Source organism: Talpa occidentalis, unplaced genomic scaffold, assembly GCF_014898055.3.
Source record: "Talpa occidentalis isolate TD23 unplaced genomic scaffold, MPIMG_talOcc4v2.1 talOcc4.4, whole genome shotgun sequence".
Classification (NCBI taxonomy): Eukaryota; Metazoa; Chordata; class Mammalia; order Eulipotyphla; family Talpidae; genus Talpa; species Talpa occidentalis.
In genome coordinates this window covers 19834082-19852835 of record NW_023604295.1, presented here as the reverse complement: position 1 = coordinate 19852835, position 18754 = coordinate 19834082, and the positions used below count along the sequence as shown (strand labels likewise).

General features: G+C 43.5%; 1 protein-coding gene across 5 annotated transcripts in view; it reads left to right on the top strand.

Annotated features, from left to right (window-relative positions):
• TNIK (TRAF2 and NCK interacting kinase) overlaps positions 1 to 18754 on the top strand; it is a 400363-nt gene that overhangs the window by 288502 nt on the left and 93107 nt on the right. For all 5 annotated transcript variants that reach the window (XM_054700355.1, XM_054700354.1, XM_054700353.1 and 2 more), the window contains 3 exons: positions 5933 to 6108; positions 10373 to 10439; positions 14044 to 14248. In XM_054700355.1, coding sequence (XP_054556330.1) covers positions 5933 to 6108; positions 10373 to 10439; positions 14044 to 14248 — 448 coding nt within the window. The remainder of the gene's footprint in view (positions 1 to 5932; positions 6109 to 10372; positions 10440 to 14043; positions 14249 to 18754) is intronic.

Sequence of the window (18754 nt, the reverse complement as noted above, 5' to 3'; positions counted from 1 at the left end):
CCAGAGTGTGGACCCCTCTCTTGTCCTGTTTCCCTCCCAGCCCCGACCTGCTCGGTTGCCCTTTCTGTGACCCCTCAGAGAAATTGGGAAAATACAGGCTAACTTTCCTGCTTGAAACCTCTGACCATGAGCACTAAGGTCAGTCTGGGAATAGTGGGGAGAGGGGCCTGGCTACTCCTTCACCTCCCGCTCCCTCCTTGCTCGCCCCTGCCTAAATCAGAAGGAAACCCAGTGAGAGGCACAAGGCCATGCTGCTGGACAGGACACGGAAAAGGAAAAGTGTCCCTTGTGAGTGAAGTGCCACAGGTCATGTGGTGCGGTTCCCACTTCTCTGCAGTAGAATTCTAGAGTACTTTGTCTTGAACAACCAGATCAAAAGCGATTTGAAATAAATTAGGATTTGCTTTAATATGCTCTAGTGCTCAAGAGGAAGTGAATCATCTTGTTTATTTTCCTTTATTTTTAAAGAGAAGATCCTGCTCCACAACCCAAAGAAACAAAATTTAAAAATGTTTTTTTGTATCCATCTGTTTTCTACCTCAATGTCATCCGGTGAAGTGAAGAACTCTCAGTGCACATACTAATTTACCACCAAAGTGGGCGCCATGGTGCTGAGACAGGCCAGGACCTCTTCATTGTAAGCTTTCCGTGGAGGGTCATTTCCAGCTAATATTACTGAATCTACAACATACAAGGCCTATATATGTTGTACACTCAAATATTTAACTGTGGGGTATAAATTTAAGATGTATAGATAAAGACAGGTGCTAAATAGACATTAATTTAACCTTCACCATATTCCTGGTGGACTGATGCTCTGAGTCCCTAGTTTCTAGATGAGAGACTGAGACTTGGGCAGGCCATGCTCCTGCCTCCATTTGGTCTCTTAAGTTTCCCGGTTAAAGTGGTAGAGGAGGAACTGTGCTGGTCTCTTAGGTGAAAATTTTCTCCTTGTACCTTAGTATTTTGCTGTGTGAAGACAGGAAAGCACTCCCTTTACCCCTCAACCAGGAATCAGGCCCCGCCCTCTCCCAGCAGTGTGATGAGGAGAGGCCTTAGCGCCGAGGAAGGCATGAGGTCAGGGCTCCATTCAGTGCCCAGGGGTTCAGCCACTTCATAATGAGGAGCAATTAACGTTGGTGGATTCAGAGAAAGAATCACAGGAGACCAAGGATGCTCTCACTCTTTGTCTATGTCACCACCAGAACAGTCAGGTGAGACTCTCGTTTCATTTCCTGGCTCTATGCCTGATTGGAGTTGACCCGCATGTGTAAGCCATGGCCTTTAGAAGATACCCCCATCCCTTCCCTCAGGTATATGCTCACCTGCACTGTCATGCCTGCGCGCGTACGCTCACTGCCTCATTTCTCTCCAGGAATTCCTTCCTTCCTACAAAAAATGGTGCATCTTGTTCTTTTCACATATCCTTTAACTGTGAACTTGCCACAGAGGCAAAGCAGCATTCTCTTGACATCATTAGAAAAATCATAACTGCAAGAGGATCAGGCTGCCCTGGCTGTGCTGCCTCATGCCCTAGAGGAAGACTGGGCATGTGGGAAGTGACTTGGTGTCCAGTGTCTTGAGCTCACCATCGCGAGAGCCGGCCTGGAAGCCTGGCTGCAACTTTTACTCTAGCGCTTGCAGCCGCCCCTGTGACAGGATGAAAATACCAGTTCTGATTCTTGCTGCGTTGTCAGGCATTTTTGTTTTAAGAAATGGCCAAGTTCTTTTGGTGTGTCTCTGTCCTAAATATATCAGAGAGGATGCAAATATCAAAATATATTTCAAATAGGCGGGATGTGCTTATAGATGTGGACTGCGGAATTGATGAAAACCAATGCAAAACCTGCTACACAAACTTTCTGTTAGGCTCTTGGTTTTCACATAGTCTCCTTAGATATAACAGTGCTATTGATTTCTTCCTACTAACCTATCTAAATATTTGAGAAATAATTTCTTAAAGACTACTATACAGTAAATCTCACTTAACATCATTGAGAGGATCTTGGAAGCCAAGACTTAAGCAAAATTATATCTAAGAAAAGCAGGTCTTCAAATAAAATCTTGTTTCATTCAGGATTCGCCTGGATTGTTTTATCCTCATGAATATTATAACAAGATGACGTTGAACCCTCACATATTACGGTAACGGCTGTAGCCTGTAGATCAACAAAAGTGGGGAAAATAAACTTCTGGTCTCTGCTTCCAGCACTAAAGACAACCATTGTCATTGTGGGAACAATGCTAATAATAGCAAACACACGTGACATTTGTGATGTAACATACACTGTCCTAATTATTTTACATAAATTGATTTGTTTAATTATCATAACAGTCTTTTGCAATAAGTAATACTGCTATCCCCATCTTGCAGCCAGGGAAACCAAGGCACAGAAATAATTTGCCCAAAGTCACATGGTTAGTAAGTGATGGACCTAAGTGGAGAGGTAGCTCGAAAATAGCACAGGGAAATTGCAAATTTTACAGGTCAAATTGCATTTAGAAGGTCCGATGATTACCATAAACTTTAAGCCAGGCTGGTTATATAACAATCTTTTAATTAATGTAACAATCTTTTAGGCATTTTTAATTCCTCTAACGCAATTTAACATACAGACAGGGAAAATCTGGGAAGATAAAGTGTTCATTTACACTGGTATTGAAACTGGTGCCTCAGACTCCAAGCACCAGCTACGAACATTTATCTCTCCATGCCAACCCTTGGGAAATTAGTTTTCCTAATCTGAGGCATTTTTTTTAAGAGACAGAACTAAATTATTGGCAGTCAATAAAGTTATATAAATGTACTTTAAGCCCATTAGACTGCTCAGCAAATAGTCAGCTGGTACTCAACACAGGTGAAGTGTTTTTACTTTTAATTAAATGTGTAATTAATCATATTGATTCTTTGGTCACAGTGACTTTTTAAAAAGAGATAATGCATCTTTCTTTGAAGACTTGTGTTCAGTAAGCATTATTATTTTCTCTTCAAAAAGTACCATTTGAAAACTCGGGATGCTTCTCCAGCTTTGGACTATGGCACATCTTGGTCCTTCCTTTGGGCTGAGACATCCCTAGAATATCTCCGAGGCCCCCTCCCACCAGGAGAGAGGCTGGAAAAAGGACTCTGCGTGATAGCTGGTTCCATTAAACTCCTCGAGCACTATCTCATCCTGGAGATTTCTGCGACTTATTTTAGGTGTCAGGTTTGAAGAATGGCTCATACAGTCTATTAAGTCTGGATCTCATTTTTAAATTGGGTGTGATTTCTTTTATTTATCATTCTCTAATTAATAGTTGTGCACTTTATAAAAAGCAAGCATTTCCTTTTACTCGCAAACAGGAAAAAGAAACCTGCTATTTGCATTTCTCATGAATATTTAATAGCTTTCTGTCTTAATGTGTTTTGTTTTCATCTTTATAATACTGATTTTCTATCTAGAAAAGCACCATGTGGAGTTTGTCTATTTCTTTATGTTTTCTCTTCAGTATATTTCTTCAGAGAGTCCATTATTTCTTTTTTCTTTTTTTTGGCAAGTTCTCTCCTTAGACATGTGTGCCTCCACAGCTTTGAGCTGAGAAAGAAATCCTATTAAATAATGTCTGCTCTCCAAGCCTCCCTGTGACCCTCAAAAGCACAGATTTGAAGGTAGCCAGAATACAGCTTTGCCTACAATGCTCATCTGATTCCCACCCATGCACGCGTTCCTTCATTAGACACACAAGGTCAGGCAATGCATTCATGAGACAACACTCACGCTCTGGAGAGTTTCCACTGAGATAGGAGAAGGGGTCCAGGCGTAGGACTTGGCAGGGAGAGGCCATCCTGTCATTGCTGTTTCTCGTCCACCGTGCAGCTAGTCTCGGCTCATCTCAGCACCACCCTGAGCCTAGCAGGTTGCCTTTACTGCTCTGTAAAATAATGTTAAAACTTGAACATAGCTTAGGAGTTTAGGGTGGAGAAGGTAACATAATCAATTACTTTACAAACAGCATAATGTGAGATACTGCTCTGACCTGGGCAGAAGTGGGGGTACTGCAGGCATTAGTGCCCTCTCCTGTTTTTTTTTTAAATTAATTCATTCATTTTAACTGAGGTAACACTGGGGTATCCCTATCAGGTATTACTACCATAGTGCACCACCACTGACTCCCCTCTTAAACCAGTGTGATTCACTCACTCCCAGTTCTTCTGAGCCCTCCGCTACCCCTTAACCCCTTGGTGTTTCAGTTCTGTAGTCAGCTATCAAGTCAGCTTGTCTTTATCTAATTATTAATTCAGTTACTTTGTATTCTACAAAATTTGTGACATCTTCTGATATTTTTCTTTCTTCTTCTGACTTATTTTGCTTAACAATATGCTTTCAGGCTCCATCCATGTTGCTGCAAATAACACAGGTTGATCTTTTTCGATCACTGAGTAGTAGTCCACTGTCTATGTACTACATCTTCTCGATCCACTCATCTGTTCTGGGACATTTAGTTGTTTCCATAGTTTAGCTATAGTAAATAGTGCTGCAATAAACATGAGTGTGCAAGCTTCTTTTTTATTTAGTGTTTTGAATTTTTTGGATAGATGCCTAGGAGCGGAATCTTGAAGAATCTTGAAGATTGTGTTGTTAGCATTAAGCTTGTTGAGGACGCCTTTCAGGCTGAAGGTGTATATATGCATAATCTTCTGGGAAGCTTGGGAAAACACTTGCTCCTGTAACACCACAGTGCTCCACAGGAGGGCCATGGAGAGCCCAGAATGGTTCCCTCCTGCTGAGTATGGGGTAGAGGGCAAGGTTTCATCAGTTTCTCCAAGGTCTCAGAGGAGCCTGGGGAAGGCATGCAGTAGAGTCGTGAACTTCTTTATGATACTGAACTATTTCTTGGAACTTTCAGAAAGGACCTGCGTGCCCAACTCATGAATCATGACTAAAGTCCATTAACTATGTCCACATTTGGGCTTATTGCCCTAATCACTGGTATGGTATCTCATCAGCTCTCTCCCTCATGCATCTCTAGCACAGGGTTTATCTTTGAGGAAATATTATCCTCTCAAGCGAGATAAATTTGTTTCTGGTCATGAACTTAGTTCCTTAAACCTTGTTTCCACGTCTTTGTGCTGATAGCAAATGTACACATACATTGTTTTTATTAATTGGAAAGCAAAGTTCAAAAGTGATTCTGAAATCACCAAATAAAAAATTTGTCTGATCAAGTTCACTGTATTATACATTTCTACAAAATGTACTCCCTGCTACCTACCCAACCTGGGGTTCACTTTTCCCCAGCTTGCATTTTCTGCCTTATTTTGGCAACTCACTTCACGGCCCCCTGGCATATAGTTTGCTCACTACCAGCATTAATTTTTCACTGATTTCCTACCCACCAAAATTGCCCTTTTCCATAATGATTTTCTTTAAATTCTTCTAAGGGGCCTCCCCTGGTGGTGCAGCGGTTGAGCGCTGGGTTGCAAGGCTGCCCGTAGCCTCTGCAGCGCCAGTTCGATCCCGGCCACCAGCAAGGGTCCCACCAAAAAAAAGAAAGAAAGCCACAAAAATAAATTCTTCTAAGGCCCCACTCTGATTTCCTCATTCACATAGACCTTCCAGCTATGATTTCCATGAAGGTTTTCCTTTCTTTGATTCCAACTGAATTATGTATGATATTCTGTACAAGGTGCAAAAATGCATTCCTACATACAGCTCCCAAACCTTGCTGCAATCTTGTGTTGATGGTGCTGAACCCCATGTGCCCAGTAAAGGGCTACACATATTTGATGATCGGTTGGTTTTCAGGTTGGTTGACTTAACCTGTGTTGTTGTTGTTGTTGTTGTTGTTGTGTTGTTGTTGTTGTTGTTTTAATTCTGGCATTTCAGAAAATGTAAGTTTGTTTTCCTTTGGATTGTCCTTTTACCTGCACTTCCTTCTCTTTGTATGGCAGGTCCAAAAAATTCCAGTCATTTATTGAGAGCTGCTTGGTGAAGAACCACAGTCAGCGACCAGCAACAGAACAGCTGATGAAGCACCCATTCATCCGAGACCAGCCTAATGAACGGCAGGTCCGCATCCAACTCAAGGACCATATCGATAGAACAAAGAAGAAGCGAGGAGAGAAAGGTTAGAGCCACATTTGTATTTCAGCCAGGGAAACAAAAGATGGAGTAAGTCACGGCCTCTTGATGTATTGCGAGGTGACCATGTGGATTTCAAATGGGGCCGCATTATTCTTTAGTGTGGGGACTGAGTGCCTTTGAGATTGCAGCCTGTGGGCATCCGTGCAGTGAGACTGCCGAGATGGAATCTTTCATGAAAGAACAGAACTGCGAGAAATATTACCTTTTCCAGGCACTGAACAAAAAGTCATGTTGAGTGATACTATGAAGCGGTTTAATATGACAGGTGATTTGCTTAATTGAAATGAATATTCATGTTTAGAAGACTAAAAATTTACAAAGACAGACAACCTTAAAAAATCAAGTTGACATTTTTCTGTCCTGGCAGTCTTCAACATTTAAGTCGTTGTGCGCTGAGGCTCATTTCTAATTTAGTTATTTAAAGTCAGAATGAATTTTCTGAGAGTCGCAGGGATACAAGGGAGGTTGCTGGGCTTGCTACACAGAACATTGAATTTTTAGCTGCAAGATCATTTAACGCACTTGTTTATTTTATAGATTCAAAATTTGCATCTGTTGTGACTCTAGCTTTTATTGTCATTTCATTGCATCATTAGAAAAGACATGAATCCAAACTTGGGGGTCCTGCATCGGGCCCTACTTGGTTGATTAGAGACTCTCCGCATGGAGTGCACACCATCAGGGGCAGGTTTATGACTAGTTGGGAAGGGAGGTGTGAGGAGGAAAGGGTTCTCCTGGGTGGGAGCAGGGCAAGGGGTGGCTGCTGTCAGGGGGTACTGTGGTGAGGAGGTGCTCACTCAGAGTCCCAGAGTGGAAAATTTGGGGAAGGCCAGTCATCAGGGATGGAAGGTCTTGGTGATGCACTTTTTCTCACGTTTATCCTCTCCACCTTGCTCTTTCAGAGAGAGCAGTGGAGGGTATGGGCAGTATTTTTCCTTTACCTGTATCATGGGGAGGTGTGAGCTGGGACCCAGGGGTGGGGCAGGAGTCCTGTGTGGGAGTCAAACTAGGCTGGAGAGGAAAGGTCAGCAGAGGAAGGAGAAGAAATCCCCAGGCAAATTTCAAGGGAAAATTCCTTGTTCTGCAACCAGCCTAGGGAAATCAGGAAATTGTATGAGCAGGTTAAACTCATGAGTCTAAGCCTAAAAGGACCTCCAGTTGTAAAGAAGTGGAGAGGCAGGAAGTGTCAGTCAGAACCCAAGGAGCTGGGAAGGCTGCAAGATGGAGGAAGTAGGCTTGAAAAAAATAGCCAAGTCAAAGTACAAAAACAGCCTGCGATTTTTTTATTGAACTGTTTTGGACCACTTCATGAACATCAGAATTTTAAAAGAAATATGTTAGGGTGGTCTGTTGGTCTTATAACCATTAAAAGCCAAATTCTCTGAAAAAAGAAATGTATTGTATTATGGGTATGTAGAGTAAGTTATATGCTCATGCTTTTGTTTTGTTTGAACTCAAATATTGAGTTCAAATTCTAACTCTAATCCTTAATAGTGATGTGAACTTACCCCAGTTTTCTCATCTTTAAAATAGAAGTGGGAGAATAACAACCACAATACAGCCTGGCAGTGTTGCTAAATTAAATGAGATAATACGTATAAATTTTTTAAATACAATGTTGCTCACAGATGATACATATTAGCTCTTCTTATGTAGACAACTCTTTGTTGACTTCTAATTTCTCAGTGTTATTCAGAGTTACTTTCTGAAAACTCATGCCCTTTCCGCCTCTGATCTGTGAGTAAAAATGGGTGAATTTGTTTTTACATTTGGGGGGGCACCAAATCTGGAATCTCTCAGCACTCACTATCTCACAAAGATAGACTATCTATAATGCATTCATTCTCTACAGAGTGGAAAAGTAAGGTTTTTGGTGTAGGTATACCCAAGAGTGATGTGGCAACTCTAGACTTAAAGCCACTCTCTATTTAGACTTAAAGAAACTTTCCTTTTGGCTCCTGTTCCCACCCATCCCAAGGTTACTGATTACATGTCATCTTGTTCCATTTTCTCAGTTTGATCAAATGGCTTAATTTGCTACTTCTAGTACTTTTCACTCTCTTAGTAGCTCCAAGACCAACTTTGAGAGACTCAGACAACTTTAACATACATTGTTTTATGATTTTGTAAAACTGATATTTTTTTTCTTATGATACGTTGACACATGCTAATTTAAATCAGCAAGATAAAAGCAATCAAAACAGATTCTGATGAGGTATTAAAGTAAAAGAGCCTAACAAATGAAGGTTTTTACCCCAGAGAGTAGAAGTAATTGGATTAATTGTGTGCTTCTTTTCCTTTCTGTAATTTTCTTAAATAGATAAAATTTCTGCACTTTGCTTTGAACTCTCTGTTGATTCATTTCAGGAAAGTTTGGAATATTAAACTTTCAATGTGGAATTTTAAAACACTTCTCAAAGGTGGTTTTTTTTTTTGGTGAAATAATACTTTAGAAATAAGTTGCCTGAAAACCTCATACATATCTAAATATATGAAGCTAATATGTGATTTTAAAAAATATACGTGAATCCAGCACACAATTTGATTTCCTTTCATTGTGCTTTAAGTAGCTGATTAATATGGAAGGCCTGGTGTGGTTATGATCAAATTCAATAGTTCTCATCTGTGACTACTGCTTTCTGGTGGTAGCATGACCAAATTGCAGTTTCATTTTTTTTTTAAGATTTATTTATTTATGCATATAAGAACTGGGGTATACGCCAGAGGTGAGAGGATTCACCAGAGACAGAGTGGGGAACAGAATAGGTAGATCTACTGAAATACACTGCTGAGGGGAGCAGTAGGCCAGACAAGAGAGTTCTACAGTGCCATGTAGGTAGCTCCCTGGCTGGGGCTTAAACTCATGCTGCAGTGGCTGCAGTGGCTGCAGATAGCTTGATAGTGCTGAGTCTTAACCCCTTGCACCACCAGGAAGGCCCAGCTTCAGTTCATTTTTGAGGGTGAATAAATGTCTTAAAAGTTGTGTTACTAACCTACAGCTATGAAGAGCCCACAGTGATGTGGCATTCTCCCTTGCCCAAAGACTCCTCCAGAAGCTCCCTGTTGCCCACAGAAAAATATACTCTGCATGGAGTATATAAGGATCAGCAAACCATATCACACCTGCCAACCTTGCTGGCTCTTACTGCTTTTCTCACACCTACACATCTGGTCTTGCATGACTCATTGTTTCCTGAACATAGCATGCACTGTATTACTTTCAGCCTTACTTAGGTGATTTTGTTATTTGGAATGCCCTTTCCTCTGACTTTCAGAAGGGTCACTGACCTTCCAAAGCTCAGCTCCTTTCCTCCTGAAAGGCTTTGCTATTCTCTTCCTCCATTATGACCAGTGCAGCGAGCTACTTCTTTCTCTGATATCTTACTGCCCTTTTTATGTGCTTCTATTTAGCATCTAATGTGCTGGAAAAAACACAAGTGTTAAGATGGAAAATTCTGGATTGAATTATGAATTCAAATCCTAGACTGACCTTTTATTAATGAGACAACATTGATCATACTATTTAACCTTTTATAATATACCTTTGCTTGAGAAATAGATATTATGTGAAAGGATTATAATGAGAAGTAAGTAAGAGAACATAGGTAAATTATCTACCAAAACTGACTAGACACCCAGTAAAGACAGATTGCGCTTGTTTATTTGATTCTGGTCTTCTCCAGAGCAAAAACTCGATCTTTTTCATTATTGCATGTTAACTTGCTTAACGTATTACTAAATTAAGTGAATGCTGCCAGTAGGTCAATCAGAACACATCTAACTATGTAATTTTAATAACACATGTTGTCAAAAGTTGCTTTCTGGTACTTGTCAAGACATATAAAGGCATTTGTGAGTTCATGTAAGCCATAATAAAGGTTGTTTTTTAAAAAAAATTATTGATACTGTCAAGAAGTTAACAGTGGACCAATTAAAGATGGTGGTCCTATAATGGGAGTCAACACAAAAGTTGTCAATTCCTTGTTTTCATGTTTGTGTGAATGCCAGGTATTAGCGATAGGTATCAAAAGTCCGCTGGGATAGTCTCAGATGTGGTTCATTCTATGTCACTGCAGCCGGTGGGAACTATTGGGGTATAAGACAGAGGCTGGGGCTGTCCCAGCTCAGCGCTACTACAACTGGGTGTCATACATGGTGGAGTTTACTTACATATGAAACAAGGGGCTCTTGCTCCCCCCAGAGCTGAGGGTCAATGTGTGCACTAACATCCTGTGCTCTCTCTTCAGATGAGACGGAGTATGAGTACAGCGGCAGCGAGGAAGAAGAGGAGGACAATGACTCAGGAGAGCCCAGGTAGGTGGGCAGAAGCCATGTCTTTGGATTGTCCCCTTCTGAACTGTGTGTGAGTGAAATGCAGTCTTCTTTGGATTTATACGTTCATTCTTAAGAATCCAGCAGGGTGGTCTTACTTAATGTATTGTCCATGAACATACTCATTAATTTGGGAAGATTTCTTTAGTCACAATCTCAGGAAAACATGGAAATCAGCATATTCTTTATCTTGTCCCCAAGATTTATGGTCTCCAGTCTTAGGCCTTGTTTCTCACACATGTAACATGTAAGATGGGTAGCAGCAATTATCTAGGTAACACAGGACAAAAAGTATCTAAAATTGCAACTTTCTGGAGTACTCGGTAGCATTTTGGACTAGAGTTATCCCCCTCATTACCTCATACTTTGGAGAGGTAATGAAGTGGCTCCTGTTACAGTAGCCACTTTTCTTGTCACATGCTTTTGTATTTTCAATGCAGCCTAATCCAACAGGAAATGATTTCTGGGAAATTACACTCCACAAGTATAGAAACTCTCATTCTCATCCTGTTGTCCCCCAAAATCAGGTGCTGCTTATCATCTCTGAGCCTTGAATTTCACTTGCTATTGATTCTGACTTTCTTCTAGTCTTGTTTAAAGATAGTTAAAGCTGATGTGCTTGCACGGCCAGGATTTCCCTTGCTTGAGAGAATTCAAGTGGTTGTAGTATGCTAAGGTGAAGGTGCACAGGCACACACACCAGGGCAGGTACACTGTGCAGGTGAAGTGAGATCTACTGGGGAAAATGCACAGGCAAAAAGTATCTCCAGGGTACACAGTCCCCATCCTTTAGCCATTCAAGGAGCGGGGGCCAAATTCTCTAGGTGAAAGAGCTGTGGTCCTGCAGTGATGATACGGAGCCCTGATCAGGGAAGGGGCCAGCTCAGTCCCTGCTGCTGGAAAGAGCTAGTGGGCTTCTTTTCAGAGTGAGTTCAGACCTTTCAAGCTAAGTACCTGTGGAGGGTAGGCCAACCAAGCTCTCTTTCTTTGCCTGCCACAAGGATTCTCAAGGTCAAAGACTGAAGATTCCTTCCTTCTCTCTGATATTTAACGTGTTAGTCTGCCCCCAGGATAGCTACTTAAAAGAGCTTACTGTTAGTGACATGTTAAGTGAACATGGATATAAGACAAAGGACCAAATGCCTTGCTTTCATAGCAGATGTACACGATTTGTCCAAAGCTCCCTCAAATGGTCATGTCAACCCGTCTGATCATCTCCAGAGAACCCCATCTTCACCAACACATGCTGAACTGTCTGTTAGAAGTCACTAGAATGACCTTACCATGCCTTGACACTACTATAATTGCAACTTGTCATTTATATCAGTTTCCGAGTCCTGTTTTATGCACTCATCTAATTAATCTTCATGAAATCCTGAAAAATAGAAAGGGACAATGCTTATCTCATTTTAGAAACGAGGTAACAGCCCAAGGGGGGCTACCAGGTCACGCACCGAGTTAATGATTGAGTCACTAATACAACTCAGATCACCTGACATAGATTCAACATCAATTAATATTAATGGAGCAGCCTTGTGTGCAAGGGAGGCAGGGATCCCCAAGCTCTGCCGCCTTTGCACAGAACATGTGGTCTGTGTAGATAAGCACTGTCATTAGGGGCTTGTTTTAAAGTTCTACACAAAAAGCAGTAGGTTTTTGAGGAGGCTTATTTGTAAAATGCCCTCACTATCTGTCTGAAGTCAGGAAGAAGGCCTTTCTATGTAGCTTGTGGTGGTATCTCACAGACAATAACCGCACTCCAGATAGAATGGTCCCCTCGTCAATGGCCACCAAACCTGCCACTCCCCAACGGGCCCCATCCCAGTTCTCATCAGCACCACTACCCGGGAGCCAGAGCAAAACCTGCAAGTCATCCCTCACTCTGCACATTATTAGATCCATCAACAGGCTTTTGTGGCTCTATCCCCATTTAATGAATAATGTAATTCACCCTCCCAGCCTCCTCCCCCTTACTTCCCTCCCTGGTTAAAATCTCTACCCAGAGCTCCTGCAATGCAGCCCAACGGGTGGCCTTACTTGCCCTCATCCTGCCTGCAGACGATCATCTATTTAAACAACTCCGATCAGGTTGCTGTCCGGCTTCTAATCTTTCCAGGCATAGCCACATGCTTCACCCCGTCTGCCCTATCTTTGACCTCCTCTTGGTCCACGCTTCCTCTCCTGCACTCTGCCCTGAAAGTCCAGCCACACTTTAGCGCCTTCAAGAGGCCACACCTGTTATCACTACAGGCCTGTAACTTTGCTTTTCCTCCTGCCCCAAAGCTTCTCCGCCACCTCTTGTGTGACTGACTCTTCATCCTTAAGAGTTTTATCTTAACTGTCACCTTGTCAAAGAGGTCATCTCTGATTAGCTATAGCAGAACCCAAAGCCCTCACCTCAGCACATCCACGGAGCCTATACTGAAACTATCATGTGTAACTATCTTTCTGTCCAATTACTGGCTGTCTGCCTCGCCCACAAGAAAATAATGCTAGAGAGAGAATTTCTTCAGCTGTTTATTTAGCTGTTGCCAAATCTGCTAGAGCTGCACACAGTGCCTGCTACATAGTAGGTGCTTAATAATTATTTATTGGAGTTTATTCCAAGAGGCAGCTAGAAAAGACTAAAAAGGGTAGGTTTGTATGAATCGAGGAGCACATTTCCCACCCCCCCTGTGAAGCTGCTGTGCACCAGCCAGTAAGTGTCACCTCTTGTCCCCAGGCAATGAGGCTGGACTGGGACAGTGCTAGACAGCCCGTGAGGAAGGTGGATTGTATTTATAGTGTGTGCTCTCCCCATGATCTTCCTGTCTCACACACACACACTCACACATACACGTGCACAATCGTCATTCACAAATGAGAAACTGAGGTTCATGGTGCTTCTGTGGAACCTAGGCGTCAGTGAGCTGGGTTGAAGTCCCACAGGGATATTCTGTGGCCAGAAATGAACCATTTAACTTCTCTTTTATGGTGGTGCAGTGAGATAAGCCCCTAGTTCTTGGATTGGCAAGTAGCTCTGTCAGCCATGTCTCAGGCACTTTCCGTCCCTGTCATTGTGTCTGCCCGTGAGCAGCCCGCCCTTTGCCTCATAGAGCCAGTAGGAGGAGTCAAGAAGGATGTGTGAGAGATGGATCCTCTGAGTAGAGCAGGCTCCCTGACTGCTCCTGATTGTTCTTGTTTCTTTGCTGCTTTGTCCCTACCTTTCTTAAGCATGAAAATAAGCTAATCTGAGGTTCAGGATTTGCTCACTCACTAAAGCCTGTGAAACAAATCTTTGCGCTGCCACATGGTAAAGAGTGCAGTGGATGATCGTGGACAGGGAGATGGCCCTGCTAGAGATGGGGACAGTCTTTGTATTCAGCAGGTACCCGGAAAGGGCATCTGGACATGAGTCCCTTCCCTTAACCCAGTTTCTTTTGGGGTGGAGTGTTGAATAATGTAACAATGTAACAGGGGATCCAAGCACCTGTGCTGGAACCTGTGGCTTCTTGTGAGGATGAGTTATTCCTGCTCACCTCCCCCACACTCAGGTAGCCATGGCCTGGGCCCATACAAGATCCTCATCTCTCTCTCCTGCCTGCAGCTCCATTCTGAACCTGCCAGGGGAGTCTACCCTGCGGCGAGACTTCCTGAGGCTCCAGCTGGCCAACAAGGAGCGCTCTGAGGCCCTGCGGAGGCAGCAGCTGGAGCAGCAGCAGAGGGAGAATGAGGAGCACAAGAGGCAGCTGCTGGCCGAGCGCCAGAAGCGCATAGAGGAGCAGAAGGAGCAGCGCCGGCGCTTGGAGGAGGTGAGAACCTGCTTGGGCCACCTGTGCACCCACATCTGGTGGCTGGGTGACTTCCTGAGGTTGGGGCCACGGCCACTTGGCCCCCACACTCTTTAACTGCAAAGATGGATGAGGCTCAAATGCTCTTATAAACAAAGGACTTCCCTGGCCTGACTGTGAAAGGGTCATTCCAGAGCAGCAAGAAAAAGCCTGCTCCTTTGCACAACTTGCTCAGATGTTACTTTCTCAGTGAGGTCACCTTGACCACCTTATATAAAATCATACCTATCCCTTTTCTACTTTATTATTTTTACACGGCTCTTACTAAATTCAAACACACTCTATGCTCTCTGTCTCTCTCTCCCCTGGAATGGAAGCTCCTTGAGGACAAGGGATTTTGTCTCTTTTATCCTTGAGGTATCCCTAGCGCCTGTAATAATACAGAGCAGAAGATGGCAGGTGCCTCATAATGTTTGTGTAATTGACACCGACCGCTATAAAATCAACTCCTGGTTCAAGTCAAATTCACTAGAACATCTGTGCTTGAAACAGAAAGGGTTTATTGCAATGAACAAACAAGATGGAAGGGAAAAAAGCAATCAAAAGTGCCTTCCCAATTAAGAAAGGAAATGAGGTTATATAGGTTTTGAGGAATGGGGTTGAGTGAAAAGGAGTCAAATTTTATTTTTCAAAAAACAGCTTGGAAGCAAAAAGATATGGACTTGTCTAAAACTCACTGGCTAGTCCCCAGGCAGTTTATGTATATGCAGAAAATTGAAGAGATTATTTTTCTTTGGATAATTGAAGTTTGGGACTTCTTTTGGTGGACCCTCTAATTCTGGGTCCCTGCGCCTGCAGACTCCCCAACCCACCCCCCCGTCTACAGCTCAGCTCAAAGTTGTCTACGTTTACTTCTCAGGATGTCAGATAAACTGTGTCTGTAAAGACAAACTTCCAAGAGAAAAGTTTAGATAAGTTGGTTTTTTTCTTTTGTGCTTTCAGGATCTGAAAGTAATTTAAACCCTTTATGCTTATTTTCAGAATGAATGGCTTAATATACAGTGAATGACTCAATGATTGAGAGGTGAAATAAGGTGTTAACTAGACCACAGTGAATGGGCAGATAAGGGAAATACCCAGTGTGGAAAAATGCTTAGAGGTACTCCTTTGAGACACTGAGGCCCAGGGAAAGCATTTCACAGGTCCCTACCCCACACACCCTCTGGTATCTAGGGCCTGTCCTCCAGCTTTCGGCCAGATGTTGCCTTACCAGCCAGCATTCTTGTCATCTGTGTGGGAAACACACACCAGCCATGTTCCTGCATGGCTTATCTGGGGCAAGGCTCTTACTCTGTGATCTTAAAGACGTTTATTCAAGCCTCCTTTACAGAACTTTGCTCCAAACTGCCTTCCTCTGCCAGATAAATCAAAGGCTCCACACAATTAGGAAACTGAGGGAGCATAGCTGCTAGGGAAGTTGGATGACTGCGCAGTAATAGGGCAGTAATTTTACCGCTCTCCCAAACACCATCTTGCCCCTCATTAACAGTTTATAGCAATTTGCTTGATTTGTGAGGTGGTCACTTTGGCTAGAGGGGGTGAATTGTAGGCACCAGCTTTTGAAATGATCCATCCTGCTTTAAATCAGTGATGGCCTCAGTTCCAGTTTGCCATAAATCCCATCCACCTCATTGTGTCCATGGAATATTACTGTGCAGGCCGACAACACTAATACACAGCAGTTGCCATCACTGAACAACTCTCTCTGCTAAGTGCCAGGTGGGGTGCTTTGCATATATCCATGATCTGCCATGCAAAGTATAAATAATTTTGTTTTTTTTTTTTGTTTTTTTTTTAAAGATTTATTTATTCATTTATACAAGCACTGGGTACAGTCAGAAGCGCGGGAGGGTGAGAGAATTCACCAGAGTCAGAGCGGGGAGCAGAGCAGGCAGAAGGACTGAAGTACACTGCTGAGGGGAGCAGCGGGCGGCAGGAGAGGTCTGCGCGCCATGTGGGACCCTCCTCCGGTGGCCGGGGAGCAGCTGGGGATCGAACCGGCGCTGCAGAGACTGTGGGCAGCTTCGCAACCCACCGCTCAACCGCTGCGCCACCGGGGAGGCCCAATAATTTTGTTTTTTTTTTAAGATTTATTTATTCATACAAGATCGGGGGGGCATAAGAGGCGCGGAGGTGGGGTTGAGAGAATTCACCAGAGACAGAGCAGGGAGCAAAACAGTCAGACAAACCAAAGTACACTGCCGAAGGAAGCAGCAGGCGAGGCAGGAGAGGTCTGCTGCACCATGTGGGTTGCTCCCTGGCTGGCCGGGAATTGAACCTGCACTGCGGAGGCTGCGGACAGCTTCACAGCACTGTGCTCAACTCGCTGCGCCACCAGGGAAACCCCTGTACAAATAATTTTGATCTGACACAGAGGAAACTGAGTTCAGGGAGGGGATGTGATGGGTCATCAGTCTCAGAGCTGATAAATGCAAAGCCAGGTCTCCTCCTCCCAATGTCCACACCAACGCTGAGACAGGAAGTATAGATACGTAATCAGAGCCTTGAATGATTCTTAAAACTGAACCTTGGTACTTCTGCAAGGAGCAATAGACAGAGGGCGCATTTTCCGATCTAAATCTACAGTGCAGTTGGTGTGAGGATTGCTTGGCATTTGAGACGTTTGAAGTTCACCTCCCATCTTCTAGTCTAAGGAGTACTCTGTAATAGACAGAGACTCTAGTGCAATGAGGCAGAAGCTGTCCGAAGTGCTGGTGAGGCCTGGTGAAGGGGTGTGTGTGTCAATTAGGCGGTGGTCAGGGGTGAAGCACAGATCGCAGTCATGCAGGTGCCTGCCCTCTGCCGGCTCTCATTGGCACAAGTGGAAATTCTCAGTCAGGACCTTGCACCTGAGCTTTAGTGTCATCTCCTTCAGCCCTTCTGAGCTGGTTGGGGCCTTTGGTATTGGTCCCAGCCAGGGTACCCATTTCCACCAGGCTCTTGAGTCTTATGAAGGTCTTTGTTGTTTGGATCCAAGGCTTACCCTTTAGACCTCAGATCAAAACTCTACCAAGATAATCAGCACTCTCTCAGGCTCTGCCCCAGAATCCTGTCTTTCCTGGCTTGTTTTATTCTTACAAAGAGCATTACCCGGCGTCCCTGGTGGCGCAAGGGGTTAAGCACTGCACTATGAAGCAATCTGCAGCCTCTGCAGGACGAGTGTGATCCCCAGCCAGCCAGGGAGAAACCCACATGGCGAGGCAGACCTCTCCTGACTCGCCCGCTGTTCCCCTCAGCAGTATATTTCAGTCAGTCTGCCTGTTCTGTTCCCTACTCTGTCTCTGGTGAATCCTCTCACCCCCACCACACACCTCTGCCCTGTACCCCAGCTCTTGTATGCATAAATAAATAAATCTTTTTTAAAATTTAAAAAAATAGCATTTCCCAAGGCTGCCACCACCTCTGAACATCATAGCCTGGAAATCTTGACCATTTGCCTTTCCACCTGTCTGGTTAGTCGGTTCTTTGTCTAGTGATTTGCTGCCCTTATTTCAGGCTAAAAGCACTTGTCATGCAACCCTAGGAAATCCCCATTGTCATCCCATAAAATATGTAAAATGCTCAAGAATGCAGACAATTATGTACAATACATACACAAAGACATAGAAACTTGTGTGAATTTCCTTCTTTTTAAAAGATTTTAACAAAGAATTGTTCTTAGACATTACATCTCCAACTCATGCATTGTCTTTTCAGAGAATGCATTGTAAATTACTTTGTTTTGTTTGTATTTTTTAGGCTTTCTCCACCATATACCTGTTAGGATTTATTCTAGTTTTATGTTTTCATCAAGTTGCTAGAATAATAATTTCTAACAGTTATGAAGCACTTATCATATGACAGGTAGTCTGTGTAGCATTTGATGTAAATTATCTCATTTAATCCTCAAAATTATCCCCCAGTCTAAACATAATGCAACTGAATCTCAGAGAGGTTAATAACTTACTAAAGGACACACAGCTTGAAAAGAAGCCAGGTTTCAAAGCCAGGGGATCAGATTCCAGAGCCCAAGAGCTATCTGTGCATCAGTTCTGCATCTGCCTTATGTATCGTGTGTTCCTGCTTATCCTTCACCTGACCGCTGCTTCTTGTGGTCTTTTAACCTGAGACTTTAGGGATTCCTGAGCAAGAACCAAAAAGCTGCACCCAGCAGGATCTCATCTTTGAGCTGGGTGATGGCTCTCATGCTCCCAGTAGAGCCAGTGCTGGCACTTCCCTCCTGCCTTTTCATTTCTGGCCTTTATTAGAGACACTTCCTTGAGTGCAAGTCAGAGTTTATACTCAGCAGAGTGTGTTCATCTGCGAGACACATGTTCTATTGATAAGCCCCAGCTTGCTTAGATGGCAACAGCGTGGCCTGCCTGAGCACTGGGGCCCTTTGCTCTGTGCACCAGGGTGTGTGAGCCATGACTTCCAGCAGAAGTTGGAATGTCTATGACGACAGGACTTTAAGAGATTATACTGGCT